The sequence below is a fragment of the Zalophus californianus genome, chromosome 9, assembly GCF_009762305.2.
Source record: "Zalophus californianus isolate mZalCal1 chromosome 9, mZalCal1.pri.v2, whole genome shotgun sequence".
NCBI lineage: Eukaryota > Metazoa > Chordata > Mammalia > Carnivora > Otariidae > Zalophus > Zalophus californianus.
This window is the reverse complement of record NC_045603.1, coordinates 24,296,350-24,317,351: the sequence shown is the minus strand read 5'-3', so window position 1 is coordinate 24,317,351 and position 21,002 is coordinate 24,296,350. Positions and strand designations below refer to the sequence as shown.

At 36.1% G+C, this 21,002-nt stretch overlaps 1 protein-coding gene across 7 annotated transcripts in view; it reads left to right on the top strand.

Annotated features, from left to right (window-relative positions):
• NEDD1 (NEDD1 gamma-tubulin ring complex targeting factor) overlaps nucleotides 1-20,604 on the top strand; it is a 52,256-nt gene extending 31,652 nt beyond the window's left edge. For 6 of the 7 annotated variants that reach the window (XM_027594947.2, XM_027594945.2, XM_027594951.2 and 3 more), the window contains 7 exons: nucleotides 2,193-2,321; nucleotides 5,634-5,678; nucleotides 6,788-6,990; nucleotides 7,878-8,031; nucleotides 8,925-9,081; nucleotides 14,446-14,512; nucleotides 18,856-20,604. In XM_027594947.2, the coding sequence (XP_027450748.1) occupies nucleotides 2,193-2,321; nucleotides 5,634-5,678; nucleotides 6,788-6,990; nucleotides 7,878-8,031; nucleotides 8,925-9,081; nucleotides 14,446-14,512; nucleotides 18,856-18,960 (860 nt within the window). In that variant the 3' untranslated portion in view covers nucleotides 18,961-20,604. The remainder of the gene's footprint in view (nucleotides 1-2,192; nucleotides 2,322-5,633; nucleotides 5,679-6,787; nucleotides 6,991-7,877; nucleotides 8,032-8,924; nucleotides 9,082-14,445; nucleotides 14,513-18,855) is intronic. The other variant, XM_027594948.2, reaches the window with a different exon arrangement.
• The last annotated feature ends 398 nt before the right edge of the window (nucleotides 20,605-21,002 follow it).

Sequence of the window (21,002 nt, the reverse complement as noted above, 5' to 3'; positions counted from 1 at the left end):
TAGACTATTCATTTTTTGGGTGTTGAGTTTTATAAGTTCTTTATATATTTTGAATACTAACCCTTTATCAGATATGTCACTTGTAAATATCTTCTCCCATTCTGTAGGTTGCCTTTTAGTGTTGTTGTTTTCCTTTGCTGTGCAGGAGCTTTTTATTTTGATGAAGTCCCAGTAGTTTTTGCTTTTGTTTTCCCTTGCCTCAGGAGACATATCTACAAAGAAGTTGCTGTGGCTGATGTCAAAGAGGTTACTGCTTATGTTTTCCTCTAAGATTTTAATGGTTTCATGTCTCACATTTAGGTCTTTAATCCATTTTGAATTTATTTTTGTGTGTGGTGTAAGAGAGTGGTCTCATTTCATTCTTTTGCATGTTCTTGTCCAGTTTTCCCAACACCATTTGCTGAAGAGACTTTTTCCCACTGGATATTCTTTCCTGCTTTGTCAAAGATTAATTGACCATATAGTTGTGGGTTCCGTTCTGGGTTTTCTGTTCCACTGATCTATGTGTGTGTTTTTGTGCTGGTACCATACTGTTTTGATCACTATAGCTTTGTAATACAACGTGAAGTCTGGAATTGTGATGCATCATTTGCTTTTTCTTAAATATAGAGAACAAACTGATGGTTACCAGAGGGGAAGTGAGTGGGGGGGGTTGGGTGAAACAGGTGATGGGGATGAAGGACTGCACTTGTGATGAGCACCTGGTGGTCTATGGAAGTGGTGAATCACTGTATTGTACACCTGAAATTATTATTATGTTAACCACCCGGAATGTAAATAAAAACTTAAAATAGAGAACCTCTGCAGACTTGTTCCTAGTGCTTATTTTCAGAGGAAAACAGCAGTTTAAGAAGTAAAAAATGTCTTTAGCACTACTTTCAAATGTTACCAAACTTCTTTCTCCTAAAGTTCCAGAGGCTAACGTTATGCATTCATACATGTTTAAAGACCTAGAAGAAGGAGAGAAAATTTCTTCTTTATAACAGTTTAACTCTTGGTGTAAACACTTCAATGACAGTGATGTACAAATGTTCAGTAATATTTTAACTTTTTATCAGGTGTTACTAGAAAAGTTTATTTGCCAGGTTTGGACATTTTTGGATATGCTGACTGTTCTTTGTTTTTATCCCAGCTTTTCAATTTTCATTTGGGACCAAGATGACAAATAAAACACTATTTAAAATGTAATACAGGGGCACCTAGGTGGTACAGTCCATTGAGCCTCTGACTCTTTGTTTCCGCTCAGGTCGTGATCTCAGGGTTGTGAGTTCCTGAATTCAAGCCCCACGTCAGGCTCCTTGCTCAGTGGGGAGTCAGCTTAAGATTCTCTCCCTCTCCTTCTGCCCTTCCCTTCTCTCTCTCCCTGGAAAAAATAAATAAATCTTTAAAAAAAATGTAATACAGTAACATGCTACCAATTAAAGTACCAGACTTTCATCACAGCTCTTGAATCACTAGAACTCATTCTTCAACCCAAAAATGAGCAAGAAGCTACTGAGCCCACAGAGTTCAGTCTTACAAAGTCCCTGCTCTAATTCCTTGCATTATATACTGGCAGGGAAAATAGACTGCTGCACATCTTTTCATTGTTGTCTACTATGCTATTCTTTATGAGTTTAGTGTTCTGGTTTCTTTCCTCTTAGTAAACTATCCTGAGGCTAGTAAAATCATTTGAGATCGATAATACTGAGAGCAGTGTTAAGCTTCCACAGTTAGTGAAGGAAAAGACAGAAGAGAGAAAAAAGGAGATCCATTTACTGCAGTTGTGAAAAGGAACTAACATTACTTGAATCCTGCTCTATGTTAGGCATCGTGCTATATGCTTTACAGACTTTTTTAATCATTTGTAGATGTTCATAAAAGTGAGCCCATTATAACAGAAGTTGGTTGTGTTCAGTATACTTTGTTTAAGAGGGCAGCAAAGTATATAAATCATTTTGGGAAAATTTCATCAAAGTGGCTAAAATAAAGTGGTATCATATAAATAAATAGATTATTTGCTTTTGGGAAGCCCTTCATTCCATGAAAATCATGGTTAACTGAGCTGTTGTTACATTGTTTTCTTTTCCTGGTGCTCACCTTTGTAATATTACCAGTATATGCAAAATACATTAATTTTTAGAACGTAGCTTCTGATGGTAAATTCATGTAGATGTAATAACAATTATTTTTATATCCAATTTTCCTATAAGGTTTGCCTCGAAGCATAAACACTGATACTACATCTAAGGAAACGGACAGTGGCAAAAATCAGGATTTCTTCAGCTTTGATGATACCAGAAAAAGTAGTTTAGGTGACATGTTCTCACCTATCAGAGATGGTAAGTCTGTTCAGATCAGAGGATCATATTCTTTTGCTGGCAGTCATTACTTTTTTAATTCTAGCTAAAAGATGTGGGTAATAGCTTCAGTCTGACTCCATTCATGACAGTTGCTAATTTTCTCAGTCCCCGGGGTAGTATCTTTTCCTTTGCCCTGATATTTCAGATGTTATCATTCTGAAGTATATGCTTGTCATTTTCACATGGGAACTATGCAAATAGCTCTCAAGTTAGCATTTTAATTTCCACAGAAGTTTCTTAAAAGTTTTGCCTCCATAGGCAGTTTTTTAGTTGTATCTACTAAATAAATCTTAAAATCTTGGCTATTTTGATAGGCAAAAAATATCTTCTAACCTAAAAAAATTTTGTTTTTTGATTATTAATATCTAATTGGTATACTTATTCACTGTTTTCATGGAGAAATACGGCAGGGGGATAGATTGCCTCATCTTTTACACTAACTGTGTGAAAGTAACACACACACATACACACTCTCCCTATTGCTAGGAGATGTTGCTACTAAAAAGAAAATAAAAACAAAAAGAAAACTTTACCATTTTGATAAATAGAAACATTATATATCATTGTTCATACTGTATGAACTAGGCACATTGTTTGGCTGAGTTTTTTTTGATACTGATGTTCATACTGTTTTCATTAATTGGGTAGTCTCACTGCTAATAGTATTATTAACAATATGGGTAAATTTCTAGAGCATGATTTGGCAGGTTAAATATTCATACTCTTTGGACTGTTAATTCCATTTCTATAAATTTACCTAATAACTTGTTCAGAGAATCCCACAAAGATTTGTATGTACTGTTTATTTTATAATAGTGGAACTCTGGAGCATATCTAAATGTCAGCAGTAGCAGGATGTTTAAATTGTTACATCCACTCATGATCTTATAAAATTTCATTTTTTACTTTAAATTGTCTGTTTTCCAAATTTTCTCTAATTAGTTTCGTAATCAGAAAGAATAATCACATATGTGATGGCACAGAATTACTTAGTGTATTCTGCCTTATCCTGGCCTGAAAATGACTACTTTAATTGCCAGGTCAGATTTCCGTATCTTCCACCTAATGAAAGAGGAAGCATTCCTTTCTTTCAGGATGAAGAGGGGTCAGACTACATAGTTAAAGAATAAAGAGGGGAAAGATGTGGGCAAAAGAGGGAAAAGTGGCTTGAGCTGGAGTTGAGAAAGGTTTTGGAGGTTAGTAACCATCTGGGAGCTTTGGCTTATGAGAACCCCTGGGGTAACTTTTGAATTGGAGAATGTAGGAAGGGGCTTTCTGAAAGCGTTTGAGTTATAAATGAAATTCTCTTTAATGGTTTTTAAAAGAAATGAATAAAGGATAGAAATTCCTCTTTACTTTTTTAAAATATGATTAGAATTTGAGCTGTATGCCCTTCATTTATTAGCATTTCATATTATTAATAAAAGAACATGTGTACTAAATATAGTACTGGTTTTCATCATCAAGAAATTTATGTTTTGATTTCAAGAATGCAACTCTCCTTAGGTAAAAGGCTGAATCTGTTTGCACTTCAATTTCTTCATCTTTTAAATAAGAATACTTCTGCTTTTGTTAAGAGAAAACTAATAACTTCTAAAAGTATGTATGGTGATTAACATAACATAATAATAATAAAAAAAAGAACTTCTCAAACTCAACACCCAAAAAACAAATAATCAAGTCAAAAAATGGGCAGAAGACATGAAAAGACATTTCTCTGAAGAAGACATACAAATGACTTACAGACACATGAAAAAATGTTCATCATCATTAGCCATCAGGGAAATTCAAATCAAAACCACACTGAGATAACACCTTACACCAGTTAGAATGGCAAAAATGGACAGGGAAGGAAACAACAAATGTTGGAGAGGTTGTGGAGAAAGGGGTACCCTCTTAGACTGTTGGTGGGGATGCAAGTTGGTACAGCCACTTTGGAAAACAGTGTGGAGGTGCCTCAAAAAATTAAAAATAGAGCTACCCTATGACCCAGCAATTGCACTCCTGGGTATTTACCCCAAAGACACAGATGTAGTGAAAAAAGGGCCATATGTACCCAGTGTTCATAGCAGCAATGTCCACAATAGCCAAACTGTGGAAAGAGCCGAGATGCCCTTCAACAGATGAATGGATAAAGAAGATGTGGTCCATATATACAATGAAATATTACTCAGCCATCAGAAAGGATGAATACCCAACTTTTACATCAACATGGATGGGACTGGAGGAGATTATGCTAAGTGAAATAAGTCAAGCAGAGAAAGTCAATTATCATATGGTTTCACTTATTTGTGAAACATAAGGAACAGCATGGAGGACATTAGGAGAAGGAAGGGGAAAACGAAGGGGGGGAAATCAGAGGGAGAGACGAACCATAAGAGACTATGGACTCTGAGAAACCAACAACGTTTTAGAGGGGATGGGTTAGCCTGGTGATGGGTATTAAGGAGGGCACATACGGCACGGAGCACTGGGTGTTATACGAAAACAATGAATCGTGGATCACTACATCAAAAACTAAGGATGTATTGTATGATGACTAACATAACAATATATAAAATTAAATTAAAAAAATAAAAGTGTATGTGTGTTGTGTAATTACTAGGTGTCTTTACACACATGCAGATGTATGGTTGATCCTCCTACTACTATGATAATCATGTATGATAATTCATTGGCCATTTGAGTTTCTGACGGATTTTTTTATGACTTGTGCCCGTTTTTCTATTAATTTGCTAAAATGAAGTTAGGCAATTTTTGGTTGTTAATTGGTAAATTAATAGTATTATAGTATTGGAATATTCTTACACATATTCTGCCATTAAAATAAATATTAATAATATCTTATGTTTTGTATATCATTGTAATGCTCACAAACTATTTTGACGTTGTTTCAATTGATCCTCAAAACAATCTTGTGAGATGGTCAGGACGTTATTCCCATTATATAGATGCAGAAACTGAAGCTTAATTGTATTAAAGGCTTGTTGTCTAAGGCTATTAAGTGGTATAGGCAGAGTTGGATTATAGATTTCTGGAGCCTACTGCAGTGCTTTTCTAGTATACCTGGCTGTCTCATTAAATGACCCTATACCATAGAATTACTCTTCATACTTGTTGCTATGCATGAAGTGAAAAGAATAAAAAGGGAAGTTTATATGAGTCCCAGCTATAACTTCACCCAGATTTTCCTTTTTAAAATCGAACTCTTTGGGGAATGAATAGGAAGCTTAAGTTGCTATGGCTTCTTTTTCACAATTTTAAAAATTTGATTTTCTAATTTTATTATAGATGCTGTGGTTAACAAGGGAGGTGATGAGTCCGTAGGCAAAGATGGTAAGAACTATTGAGAAGTATTTTTAGGAAAATTAAAAGTGATATTGTGCTATCTATTGATAAGTAACAGATTACCCCAACATTTTTTTTAAAGATTTATTTATTAATTTGAGAGAGAGAGAGAAAAAAAGAGGGAAAGAATTTCAAGCAGACTCCGCACTGAGCGTGGAGCTGGACACAGGGCTTGATCTTACGACTCTGAAATCATGACCTGACCCAAAAGCAAGGGTCAGTTGCTTAACCGAATGCACCACCCAGGCACCCACAAATTACCCCAACATTTTGAAACTTAAAAGAACATTTATCATCTCATAATTGTGGGTTCAGAATCTGAGCATGGCCTAGCTGGTGCCTTTGGCTTAAGGTCTCTCTTGATGCTTTAATCAGGATGTCAGCAGGGCTGCAGTCCTATCAAGGCTTGACTGGGCAAGGATCTACTTCTAAGCTCATTTATGTGGCTATTAGCAGAAGATGCCCGTCCCTTCCCATGTGGGCCCTTCTGCAGGGTAACTAACAACATGGCAGCTGGCTTCCCTCAGAGTTGGTGAGCAAGATAGTCAGAGATGGCACTCAAAATGGAAGCCGCTGCATGTTTGTAACCTAATCTTGGAAGTGACATCCCACCACTTTTGCTGTGTTCTCTTTGTTGGAAGCAAGTTACTAGGTCCTGCCCACATTACCTGAGGGCATGGATCCATGCCAGGAGGCAGGGATCATTCGGAGCCATCTTAGAGGCTACCAAGATATACTACAGATATATACCAAATTAACAATTTTCAGTTATCAAAAACTAATAATATTGACTAAAGCATTCATTGGGCTTTACAATTTTCAAAGTAGTTTTACATATAATATCTCTTTTTAGTCTCACCACTCGGAGATGGATATCATTATTCACATTTCCTGATCAGGAAACAGAGTTTTGCAAATTTTGCCCAAGATTTTGTATACATCAAGTAAGGGGTAGAGCTGACAAATGAACCTGCGTTCTGAATCCAAATCACATGTCTTTCTACCATATTAACCTGTTTATTGTGTTAAGTGCTTTTCTTAAATATCCAAGATTGAGGAAAATCATATGCAAATAGTTTTTTTCTCCTCTTTTTCAGGCCTTGACTTTCTACCACAATTGAATTCAGTCCTTCCTCCAAGAAAAAATCCAGTAGCTTCAAACACTTCAGTATTGCATTCTAGTCCTCTTAATGTCTTTATGGGATCTCCAGGGAAAGAAGAAAATGAAAATCATGATCTGACAGCTGAATCTAAGAAAATATATCTGGGAAAACAGGAACCTAAGGACTCCCTCAAACAGGTATCTGCCTAAAAATGATACTGCACTCACAGTGTGCGTTTGTCAGTAGCAAGGATATAATGAAGCTTATCACGAGACAGAAAGCAGGCGGCTGCCAGGGGATATGTCCTAATTATCGACAGTGCTGTACCCTTACCAGGTAGAAAATATTCTTAAATCTTGATGTCACATGTTAAAAATTAAAGGATACTTTTGAAATCTGTCTTTGGAAATGTTGTAGGTAACAGCAGATGTAAACTTAATGCTGTTTTTTCTAAGACAAGATACTTGACTAGTTTATACCTGAGTTTTTTAGAATTTATTTCCATTGCAGCAGAAAGCACCAAGTTGATGGTCAAGTCATTTACCCCAAGTCTTAGAGCTAACTGATGGTTCTGAGAATGTAATATATCCTCATTATCTACTGCTATTACACAGTATCCAAAATAGAAGTTAATTTTCTATATAAGGGCTTAAAATGATCAAATGTTACCAGTAAGGTAGAGTCTGTCATATTTTCATATTGATTTTTTAGAATGATATTGAAAAGATATTTAAGAAGTACAAAAATGTCTTCTGACATATTTTTCAAATATTTCTGGCTAGTTACCACCTGAGAGTTTGGGGATTTTTTTTTTTTTTTTTTTTTGGGCCTGTGATTACCATTTTCACTGACACTCAATAGCAGATGCTTATTGGTAAATGAGCTTTTCCTCATCATGTTACCATTGAAACTGTTTTTGATTAGTAAAGTTGATTTATTTTGCCACTAGTTCTTGCAATTTTTTTTCCTTCTATATCCCTTCTTATTCTTCATTTTTCTGATCCTAACTACTGGAAAAAGAAAAGTAGGTACAAATTATATATATAAAACCAGAATTGATATATTGTTTATTTTAAATGTGAAGTTTGCAAAGTTGATTTCTGGTGCTGAAACTGGAAATCTGAATACCTCTCCGTCATCTAACCAAACAAGAAGTCCTGAAAAATTTGAAAGGCCAGAGAAAGAAATTGAAGCCCAGTTCATATATGAACCCCCCCTCATTGGATCCTCAACTCCAAGTAAGTACATAAAACTTCCTGATATTTGAAACTGTTAAGTTGAAAACTCCCACTGTTTAACTTGATAAGTAAATACAGTGATCATAGACTAAGAAAATTAAAAGGAGTTGAAACTTCACAATGCTTGTCTATTATGACTCTCTTACTAGAGGACAGTGACATGTATGTGAATGGTTAAACTCAGTGACATTGATTTGATACTCTTTTGGTGTGAATTCTATTGCCAATCCAATATGTAAGGGTCTTGATCTAATATGGTACAAATAGGAATATAATGTAGGACCCTTTGAAAATGAGTCATTAACTACCTGAAATTGTCTTATTTTCCCTCCTCCATACTAAAGTTCATGCCACAGATCCTAAAAACTTGATCACATTTAATGGGATATTGGGTTGTTGTACAAGTTATCTATAGAAAACAACTCTTTGTATAGAAGCAAGTCTCCTATATAGATATTTATATTTTACTTCAAGGTTTCTGTGGATATACTGTATTAGTGTAAACTCTGGGGCTTTGCTTAATAGTGGTACTTTACTCCTATATTCCTTCTGTTTATTTTTAATAGTCTTGGTTTATCTAGTTTATGGGATAGCATGTCACATTCATCTTTTATAAGAGGAAATGGTTCCAAGATTCTTCAAGATTAATCCCTCTGTCGTATGTTATTATATTAGACAGTTGGCAGTTTATATATAGAGATAAATGACTATTAGAAATAATGTCATAGAAAGTTTCTAAGATTTGTATTCCAGACAGTGAGTTTTTCTAAATGTCACAGGAACACTGTTCTTTACCAGTTTTTCAAGTCTCCTCATGCCAAATCTTATTTACAAATGTTTGATGTCTCTTAGTCTAAGCTGACTATTAATATTTTCTCCATTTTTTATTTTAGATCCAAAGATAGCATCCTCTGTCATGGCTGGAGTTGCCAGTTCACTATCAGAAAAAATAGCTGATACCATCGGAAATAATCGGCCAAATGCACCACTGACATCTGTTCAAATCCGTTTTATTCAGAACATGATACAGGAGACATTGGATGACTTTAGGTAGTAATTGAGAAATTGCTCTTTCTATCTAGACATTAACCGGCTTTTTTTTTATTAGGTGTAAGACCGGAACCATAAGTAATATTGGTGGTTACTACTTTTGCCTAGGTTTGGGGGTCCATAAAAACAATAGAAAACGTGATGAGTTTTGTTGATCTTGCTGTATTGAATTTATCGAATATCAGCCAGGAAAAGGTACATTTACCCAGGGCAATTATTAGATAACTGGGCAGGGCAGTCTAGCAGGCAGGCTGCCATCAGGGATTTTTTTAATCAAAATTTGGGCACATTCTGGTAAGGTCCAGTGGCATTCTTACATGAAGTATTTATGGATCACTTGTTAAGTATGTTATGGGTAATAATGTAATAGAGAAATAATTTTTTAAAGGAATTCTGAATATTTTCAAACAGAATGTATCAGAATGTAATAGTGAATTTAAAAAATTTTTTTCATGGATCTGTCCTTGTCTCCTCATCCTTTGAATTTTGAACATTGTAAGAATCGTGTGACATTGTTGCTTCCTTTACCTATCATCTCGATATGTATGGGAGCTATTTTCAATTATTAGAATCTTTCGTATATGTGTTTTCCCTTTCTGACCTGTAGTTACTTATCAGTCTAGCTCTGATTTGGAATATAGCGAGCAAGAATGCTAGAGATGTACAGTTTTTGTTGGTACAGGTTTTTTTTTTTTTTTTAAGATTTATTTATTTTAGAGCACAAGCGGGAGGGGCAGAGGGAGAGGGAGAGAGAATCTCAAGCAGACTCCCCACTAAGTGTGGAGCCTGACACGGGGCTCAGTTTCACACTCCTGAGATTGAGACCTGAGGCTAGATCAAGTCAGACACTAACCAACTCTGCCACCCAGGTGCCCTGGTGCATGTTTCTTTTTAATGTTAAAAGTGTTTTGGGGGGGCTCCTGGATGGCGCAGTCTGTTGAGCACCTGACTCTTGATCTCAGCTCAGGTCTTGATCTCAGAGTCATGAGTTCAAGCCCCACATTGGGCTCGATGCTGGAGATGGAGCCTACTTTTTAAAAAAAAAGTGTTTTGAAAAAATATTTTTAAATGTTAACAAATATATTTTTAAAGGAAAATCATCATTTTTGGTCATTTTTGACATTTACAACATGCCTAGTATAGGTACTGGGTACTGAGGATGCAAATATGAATGATCTGTCCACAAAGGCTTTCTAGTTTAATTCGGGTAGGTACAATGTGTCCTGTTATGACATGTGTTTCTTTAATGTGGATTAATTCGTTTGTGATTGGTAAATAGGACAGTAATGACACCATGATAAGGAAATGTTGTTGGTTCCTGTAACAGTTGCCAAAACAAAATGTATGAACATAGCTGAAGGCAGCAAACCACCTATCAGTACCCAGCTCTTTCTCTTCCCTTCCTCTTCACCTGGTTTGGCTTTTTGCTCTGTGTTTGGAAGGACTTATGTTGTGATTATGCCTCATCTTTGGTTATTTTATCCTTGCCTCCGTCCTTCACAGCCCCAATCCTTTCTTTTCTTTTTCTTATCAAGTGACCATCACTTTTTTTAAGGTAAAACTCTTTGATTATTCACTATTTAAACTATGCTAGTATTTTTTACTAGGGTTTAATTGTTTTTGTTAGTGCTCTGATTACAAAGTTGCATAAATTTTGAGTAGTCTGCCCCAATCCTTTTTCTTTAAATCCTGTTATCTTCTTACTTATTCTTTTCCTTTTTTTGTTTTAGTTTTATTGTGGTGAGAACACTTAGAATGAGATCTACCCTCTTAATAAATTTTAACTGTATAATCCGATATTGCTCACCATAGGCACAGTGTTGTATAGTAAATCTCTACAAGTTATTCATTCTGTTTAACTGAAATTTTGTATTTGTCACTTGGCAACTTCCTATTTCCCATTCTCCCCAGCCCCTGATACCTATAATTCTGTTCTTTGCTTCCATGAGTTTGACTATTTTAGATATCTCATGTAAGTGGAATCATGCAGTATTTGTCCTTCCGTGCCTGGCTTATTTCATTTAACATAATATCTTCCAGGTTCATCCATGTGGTTGCATAGTGCGAGAGTTCCTTTTCTATGGCTGAATAATATTCCATCTCTCACACACACACACACACACACACACACACACACACACACTACATTTTTAAAATCTGCTCCTGTTATTTTCAGGAATGTATATATGTGGCAAAACAGCAGAATTGTCTGACTTTAATATGATGTGAGTAAAGCAGTGTTGGAAGGGAAGAAAGCTCTTATGCTGGGCAGATTGAGAGAGATAGCACTGCCCTGCCTTCAGCTTTCAGCTTGCCATGCATGCCTGCACCTGGGGAGTGGGGGTGCGTAGGGGACTCCCTCTATTCTTCTGCCCCTCCAGTAACCATAGGCAGCCTCTGCTTGGGACTCAGGGAGGACCCAGAGAATGGCTCAGAGAATTTCTATAAATTTGCTGCTCTGACCTCAGCCTTCAGTAAGTCTTGAAGAGCTATACCTTTCAGTGGAGGGACAGAGGGGCTGTTGAGGGGCTCTGTCAGCTGTGGAGACTGCTTTCTCCACAAGGGTCTGGAGTGCTTCGACAGGTTACTCTCAGTTGTCATAGTGCTCGGTCTTCACACACCCTGTGCCTCTCTGCCTTAGGGTGTCTCTCTCAGTCCTCCTGCCCTGCCCCTAATGGTTTACGTAAGCACTCAGTGAAGGCCTGTGGCAAATAGTTGGTGCATGAATGGAGATTTTCTTTGTGGCTAGGACTCCTTGGGTCCAGTCCTACTTGGCCTACAAAAATCTATAAAAATTTCAGTTAGTTCTCCTTACCCTATCAATGGCAGCTGTGTCAACCCTACCTCTCCAGCCCCCCCTTCCCCTTTCACCACCACCCCCTGCCTTTGCTTTGTTGAGGATGAAAACAATCATGGGTCTCTTCTTCTAGAAGGGACTCATCATTTTCTGGATTTTCATTCATTTAGGTTTCTTTGCTTTCTCAAGTTGAATTTAAAAATGTATGATTTTATAGGTTATCTGGCTTGTCCTCACTGGAGAGATTATATCCTAAGCAGAAGTCTATGGGTCTATTTTTATTGTCTTTCAAGAAGATTTAAGTTTCTTCTGGCAAGCAGATCATTTTGTTCCTGTACTTGCTGGCTTTCAGGTTTTCTTAGGGCTAGTTTATTTCTGGTTTGCCTTTATTCCTAGGGTTAATCTCTGCCCTTCTAGGATGTCAGCTGAATGTCTGGAGTATTCACCAGGCCTTTTTACCTTGGTGGGTCCTGAAATTTTATCCTCCATTCTAGAGAAGAACAAGGTTGAAGGTGACTTGTTTGTCAGATGGGTAAGCTTAATTATTAAGCTGTAATTAAAATAGTGTAGCATTAGCACAGGATGGACAGATTGCCCAAACGAATCAAATAGACCAGAGAAAAACCTGGGCATATATAGAAATGTGATACATGACAGAGGAAAAGTATAGATCCCTATTCCCTGCTATTAAAAAAATCAATTCTACCCAACATAAAAATTTAAAGGGTAAAATTTTAAGCATTGTAAGGGAATTTATATATGACTTCAGGGTAGGGAAGTTATCAAACATAAGAGGATACACTACCTATAAAAATAGGTTGGCAAATTTGATTGTGTTATTAGGTCAGTAATTAGAGAACATTGACAAGGACTGCTCATCATAAGGCACCATTAACAAAGTGAAAGGACAAAAATCTGTCTATAGTACTCCAACAAAGGATCCAGCAAAGGTTTGGATGATGTGAAGAACTCTTAGAAATAAATAAGAATAAAAGACATTTGATGGGCGCCTGGATGGCTCAATCAGTTAAGCATCTAACTTCAGCTCAGGTCATGATCCCAGGGTCCTGGGATCGAGCCCCTGCTTCGGGCTCCCTGCTCAGCAGGGAGTCTGCTTGTCCCCCTGCTCCTTCCCCTGCTTGTGCTCTCTCTCTCAAATAAATAGTCTTTAAAAAAAAAAGACATTCAATAGAAAAACAAGCTTAAAAGGCATGGACAAGCATTTCACAGAAGAGGAATAGTCTATGAACATAAGGAAAGGTGTTCAATTCTGTGGTTAATCAGAGAACTGAAAATGCAATGGGATACTGTTTCACACCCATTAGATGGGAAAATGTGAAAAGTCTGTCAAGACCAAGTCTTGGTGTAGATACAGAGCAAGAGGAATTCTGTTACACTGATGACAAGCATGTCCACTGATACTATCTCTTCAACAAATAATTTGCATTATTTTGTAAAACTAGACAAGTATACATCTGGCCTTTAACTCAGCATATCTACTCTTGGTATGGGTGCAGTTATGGGTGCATGTGAGTTGGGAAATACATACATGATTGTTTATAACAACATTGTAATAGTAAAAGCTTGAAAACGATCTGAATGTCAATTGATAGGAGAATCTGTACACTGATACAAATCAGTGAGTTACAGATGTATAGAATATGAATGTTGAAAACATGGTGTTGGGTTATTTTTTGAAGTGTACACTACTTAGTACTACATGGGATGTGGTAGTTTTATAATGCTCAAAACCAGGCACAGCAAAAATATATTGACTACAGCTTCTTTGTGAGACTTTTTTTTTTCCTTTTTTACATTGCTTAAACAAAATTCATCAGAGTAGTGACTTCTTTCTTGGGCTTCTCCTAAGTTAAGTAATGGTATCAGAGAGGAGCACATAGGAAACTTCTATGATTTTGGTAATGTTCTAGCTCATAAGTTGTATGATGGGTGACTGAATGATCCTTTTATTATTATACCACATAATTTTCATGTATTCTTTTCTGGTATGACTGAATTGCATTTTATAGGTAACCTTTATTATAACCACCCAAATAACCCTTTTCATTCTCCTAGAAGTATTTTTTTTAATAGCTAAAACATTGATAATAGTTAAAACATTGTAACCTAGTAAATGATCTATATTTCATTGTAATATAAACCTGTGTCTTTCCTTAATGATAATTTCTATATTAAGGGATGTGTAGTATGAGAGTTCTGGATGTATACAGCCGGGGTTTATATACTAGCTCCACCATTGACTGGTTGTTTGATTGGATAAGTTTTAACTGCTCTGTGGCTTAGTTACTTCATTGGTAAAATGGAGGTAATAATTGCACCTGATATAAAGGTTAAATGAGTTCTTCCATTCAAAGTATAAGAAACAGTGCCTAGTACATAGTAAATAAATTCTAGGTGCCTTGGTATTTTTATTATTACTACTACTACTATTATTATTACTAACATCCAATAATTTGAAACAATGAGAAAAGTTTAGCAGTTTCTTGAATGATCTGGAATTGGCAAAACCATTATAATTCTAACAGGTATTTTACATTCTTCCCTAGAGAAGCGTGCCATAGGGACATTGTGAATTTGCAAGTGGAGATGATTAAACAGTTTCACATGCAATTGGTAGGTATGACATTTTATTTTAAATGAGTATAGAGTTGTGGATTTAAAAAGTCCATTAAAGGGTGATATATTTTTACTTTATTATATCTAGTTGCTAGAATAAACAAACAGGGAGTTTTAGAAATTTAAAAGTAAAGGGGCACTTGGGTGGCTCAGTGGTTAGATGTCTGCCTTCGGCTCGGGTCATGATCCCAGGATCCTGGGATCAAGCCCCGCATCGGGCTACCTGCTCCGTGGGAGGCCTGCTTCTCCCTCTTCCACTCCCCCTGCTTGTGTTCTCTCTCTCGCTGTGTCTCTGTCAAATAAATAAATAAAATCTTTAAAATAAATAATAAAATAAAAATCTTTAAAAAAAAGTAAAATAGATTTTAACTAGTCACCCTTTTTTTTTAAATGGGTATGATTTTTTTAAAATTTTTAATTGTTATGTTAATCACCATACATTACATCATTAGCTTTTGATGTAGTGTTCCATGATTCATTGTTTGTGCATAACACCCAGTGCTCCACGCAGAATGTGCCCTCTTTAATACCCATCCTCCCACCCCTCTCCCCTCTAGAACCCTCAGTTTGTTTTTCAGAGTCCATCGTCTCTCCCTCCAACTTACTCCCCTTCATTCTTCCCCTCCTGCTATCTTTTTCTTTTTTTTTTCTTAACATATATTGCATTATTTGTTTCAGAGATACAGATCTGTGATTCAACAGTCTTGCACAATTCACAGCGTTCACCATAGCACATACCCTCCCCAATGACTATCACCCAGCCACCCCCTCCCTTCCACCCCCCACTACTCCAGCAACCCTCAGTTTGTTTCCTGAGATTAAGAATTCCTCATATCAGTGATGTCATATGATACATGTCTTTCTCTGATTGACTTATTTCACTCAGCATAACACCCTCCAGTTCCATCCACGTCGTTGCAAATGGCAAGATCTCATTCCTTTTGATGGCTGCATAATATTCCATTGTGTATGTATACCACATCTTCCTTATCCATTCATCTGTTGATGGACATCTTGACTCTTTCCACAGTTTGGCTATTGTTGCTGCTTTTGACATTGCTGCTATAAACATTGGGATGCACGTACCCCTTCGGATCCCTACATTTGTATCTTTGGGGTAAATACCCAGTAGTGCAATTGCTGGATCGTATGGTAGTTCTATTTTCAACTGTTTGAGGAACCTCCATAGTGTTTTCCAGAGTGGCTGCACCAGCTTGCATTCCCACCGACAGTGTAGGAGGGTTCCCCTTTCTCCGCATCCCCGCCAACACCTGTCGTTTCCTGACGTTAATTTTAGCCATTCTGACTGGTGTGAGGTGGTATCTCATTGAGATTTTGATTTGGATTTCCCTGATGCCAAGCGATGTGGAGCACTTTTTCATGTGTCTGTTGGCCATTTGGATGTCTTCTTTGGAAAAATGTCTGTTCATGTCTTCTGCCCATTTCTTGATTGGATTATTTGTTCTTTGGGTGTTAAGTTGGATAAGTTCTTTATAGATTTTGGATACTAGCCCTTTATCTGATATGTCATTTGCAAATATCTTCTCCCATTCTGTCGGTTGTCTTTTGGTTTTGTGGACTGTTTCTTTTGCTGTGCAAAAGCTTTTTATCTTGATGAAATCCCAATAGTTCATTTTTGCCCTTGCTTCCCTTGCCTTTGGCGATGTTTTAGGAAGAAGTTGCTGCGGCTGAGGTCAAAGAGGTTGCTGCCTGTGTTCTCCTTTAGGATTTTGATGGACTCCTGTCTCACGTTTAGGTCTTTCAACCATTTGGAGTCTATTTTTGTGTGTGGTGTAAGGAAATGGTCCAGTTTCATTCTTCTGCATGTGGCTGTCCAATTTTCCCAACACGATTTGTTGAAGAGACTGTCTTTTTTCCACTGGACATTCTTTCCTGCTTTGTCAAAGATGAGTTGACCATAGAGTTGAGGATCTATTTCTGGGCTCTCTATTCTGTTCCACTGATCTATGTGTCTGTTTTTGTGCCAGTACCATACTGTCTTGATGATGACAGCTTTGTAATAGAGCTGGAAGTCCGGAATTGTGATGCCACCGGCTTTGCTTTTCTTTTTCAACATTCCTCTGGCTATTCAGGGTCTCTTCTGGTTCCATACAAATTTTAGGATTATTTGTTCCATTTCTTTGAAAAAAGTGGATGGTATTTTGATGGGGATTGCATTGAATGTGTAGATTGCTCTAGCATTGACATCTTCACAATGTTTGTTCTTCCAATCCATGAGCATGGAACGTTTTTCCATTTCTTTGTGTCTTCTTCAATTTCTTTCATGAGTATTTTGTAGTTTTCGGAGTACAGATCCTTTACCTCCTTGGTTAAACTTATTCCTAGGTATCTTATGGTTTTGGGTGCAATTGTGAATGGGATCGACTCCTTAATTTCTCTTTCTTCTGTCTTGTTGTTGGTGTATAGGAATGCCACTGATTTCTGTGCATTGATTTTATAGCCTGCTACTTGACTGAATTCCTGTATGAGTTCTAGCAGTTTTGGGGTGGAGTCTTTTGGGTTTTCCACATACAGTATCATATCATCTGCAAAGAGTGAGAGTTTGACTTCCTCTTTGCCGATTTGGATGCCTTTGATTTCTTTCTGTTGTCTGATTGCTGTGGCTAGGACTTCTAATACTATGTTGAATAGCAGTGGTGATAGTGGACATCCTTGCCGCATTGAGAATGATATTCGCTGTAGGTTTTTCATAGATGGCTTTTATGATATTGAGAATATGTACCCTCTATCCCTATACTCTGAAGAGTTTTGATCAAGAAAGGATGCTGTACTTTGTCAAATGCTTTTTCTGCATCTGTTGAGAGGGTCCTATGATTCTTGTTCTTTCTTTTGTTAATGTATTGTATCACGTTGATTGATTTGTGGATGTTGAACCAACCTTGCAGCCCAGGGATAAATCCCACTTGGTCATGGTGAATTATCCTTTTAATGTACTGTTGGATCCTATTGGCTAGTATTTTGGTGAGAATTTTTACATCCATGTTCATCAAGGATATTGGTCTGTAATTCTCCTTTTTGATGGGATCTTTGTCTGGTTTTGGGATCAAGGTAATGGTGGCCTCATAAAATGAGTTTGGAAGTTTTCCTTCCATTTCTATTTTTTGGAACAGTTTCAGGAGAATAGGTATTAATTCTTCTTTAAATGTTTGGTAGAATTCCCCTGGGAAGCCATCTGGCCCCAGGCTTTTGTTTCTTGGGAAATTTTTGATGACTGCTTCAATGTCCTTAGTGGTTATAGGTCTGTTCAGGTTTTCTATTTCTTCCTGGTTCAATTTTGGTAGTTGATATATTTCTAGGAATGCATCCATTTCTTCCAGGTTATCTAAATTGCTGGCATAGAGTTGCTCATAATATGTTCTTATAATTGTTTGTATTTCTTTGGTGTTGGTTGTGATCTCTCCTCTTTCATTCATGATTTTGTTGATTTGGGTCATTTCTCTTTTCTTTTTGATAAGTCTGGCCAGGGGTTTATCAATCTTGTTAATTCTTTCAAAGAACCAGCTCCTAGTTTCATTGATCTGTTCTGCTGTTCTTTTGGTTTCTAGTTCATTGATTTCTGCTCTGATCTTTATGATTTCTCTTCTCCTGCTGGGTTTAGGCTTTATTTGCTGTTTTTTCTCTGGCTCCTTTAGGTGTAGGGTTAGGTTGTGTATTTGAGACCTTTCTTGTTTCTTCAGAAAGGCTTGTATTGCTGTATACTTTCATCTTAGGACTGCCTTTGCTGTATCCCAAAGATTTTGAACAGTTGTGTTTTCATTTTCATTGGTTTCCATGAATTTTTTTAATTCTTCTTTAATTTCCTGGTTGACCCATTCATTCTTTAGTAGAATGCTCTTTAGCCTCCATGTATTTGAGTTCTTTCCGACTTTCCTCTTGTGATTGAGTTCTAGTTTCAAGGCATTGTGGTCTGAAAATATGCAGGGAATAATCCCAATCTTTTGGTACTGGTTGAGACCCGATTTGTGACCTAGGATGTGATCAATTCTGGAGAAAGTTCCATGGGCACTAGAGAAGAATGTGTATTCCGTTGCTTTAGTCACCCTTCTTTTAAACCTATAATAGTTAAAGCTACTTTTTCACAGCTTTTTATTTATTTATTTTAATAAGTAAGCTAAAAGCTTCCCACATGTGCAAATATAAGCCTTCCAAGTATGTAACTTCACCAGTGATCTTTCATTTATATTAACAAAGTAGTAAGGATGTAACCATTCAGCTAGGTAATTGAACATGACAGAAATGATAGCTGAAACTATGTAAAACAGCTTTCCAAATAAATGTGAAATACCAATGCTTTAAAAAACATTTTTTCTCTTTTCTAGAATGAAATGCACTCTTTGCTGGAAAGATACTCAGTGAATGAAGGTTTAGTGGCTGAAATTGAAAGACTACGAGAAGAAAACAAAAGACTACGGGCCCACTTTTGAAATTTCAGTGAATACCTTAGTGTTTTATAATTTGGGAAGCTTCTGGCAACACAGAACTGCATGGAATCAGTATTGTTTTCATGGTCTTTAGGAAAAAAGTTTTTTTCAAGTAAAATGGTGATGGGATTTTATACCAACCACTATTTCACCTTCTCTGTCAAAGATATTTATATTTTTATATTAAAAACTGTACAACATGTCATCTGCCTAATAGGAAAGTCAACAGGATCTATAATTTCTGAAAGCTTTAGCTATATACTAAGTGCCCTTTTTCATAAGAAAAAAAAATTGCGCAAAAAAATAGGTTATGTATGTTTTTTAATCACCTTTTTTAACAGATAATATTTTTGATTGACAGTTGCCTTCCAAATTTTTTTTGGATATTTGAGGATTAAAGAGTTTGATATGCCTTCTATTTTTATGATGAAAGTAAATTTTAAATGGCAGTTGGTGTTTCTAAGCAATTGACTAGTAAAACACAAGGTTGGTTAGTGATTATTTTGTTAACTTGATAAAGTCAAGTATGACTATTATTTATTGTACATTTCATAAGAAAATTTTGGGAGTTTTGAATTGCACAGATTACATTATATATCTATTGCATTTATGTGTTTTGTACTTCTCACAAATCTCTGCTCCTGTTTGGTATTTTTTAGCTAATTTCACTTTACCTATGAAAACATTTAGGGGCTTACAAGACTTGACTAGAGCTGCATATCTGCTGATTGTCTCATGAATTAATAACATGCAGAGTTATTCTGTAATCAATATGATACAACTTACAATGAGTGAAAATTTTATATTAGATGCTAAGTTCAGTATTAGTCCCATTTTTTTCCCTTCCAAATGAGAAGTATGGATTATTTTGTTTTGTGGTTTATATCATTAACTTTCTGTAATTCTTTGTGTGCTGTGTATAATGTTTTTATTGACCTTACCATAAAATTTAGAAAGGTTAATTGTCAAAAGAATACATACCTCTCTGGTATGGGTGGATGTATACATCTACCTGCTATGATATATATACAGTCTTACTGATATAAGATTAGGAGGGCTACTGGCTTATTTACCTTCTTGTAGTCTCTTGTCCCAAAGATTTAAACTATGTACCTTGTATACAGCACTCCTACCCAATTTTGACTTCTGTCATAAAAATATTTACTAAAATAAAAAGGAAATCTAGCTAGCTTACTAACTTTATGGTTTTCCAAAGTGGTGGAAATTTTAAGGATATATTTAATAAGTGTAAACCTACTAATAATTACTTCAGGAAATAAAAACAGAAATATTTCTTTTTCCCAGTGTGGCTCAGAGAATATGTTTGTGTTAAAGTATAAATGGGTGCTAATGTGATCTTTTTTTCCTGACAGATTATTGGAAGCATTATGGTTTGTAACAAGTTTCCTTATATATCATTATCAAACAGGTTTAGAAAACATAAAGTGTGTTTTGCCTGCATGCTGTATTTAAGTCCATTAATATTTTCCTGTTGCCTTTTTTCTATAAATGCACATAATGTGTATTAAAAGAGGTGGGATAAATAAAACAATTTGAGTAACTTTATGTATATAGATGAAACATTTTGTCACGGAATTTAAAAGTTACGTAAGTACAAAAAATAAAATTTTTATATGGTAAAAATGAGATGCCTGAAATTGAACTTTTGCCTCTGGCCAAAATGGAATAATAGAGATTGGATTTACCTATTTGAAATTCTAAAAACACAAAATATGAGACAGTTTTCAATTATAAGATATTAGGCAGCACAGGACAGTGTTCCCTGAGAGAGGGAAACAAATAAGACCCAAGAAACCCAATGAACCTCTAAGTACAAGAAATAAAACTATACCAAAACACATCATAATCAAATTCCTTAAAACTTGTGTCAAAGGAAAATTCTTAAAGCAGCTAAATTTAAAAGACAAGAACAAAGACAAGAGTGCAGAGATAGTGGAGTAACATCTTTAAAGTACTGAAAGAAAAATACTCAACTTTCAATTCTATATCCAGCAAAGATGTCTTTCAAAAATGAAAAATAAAAC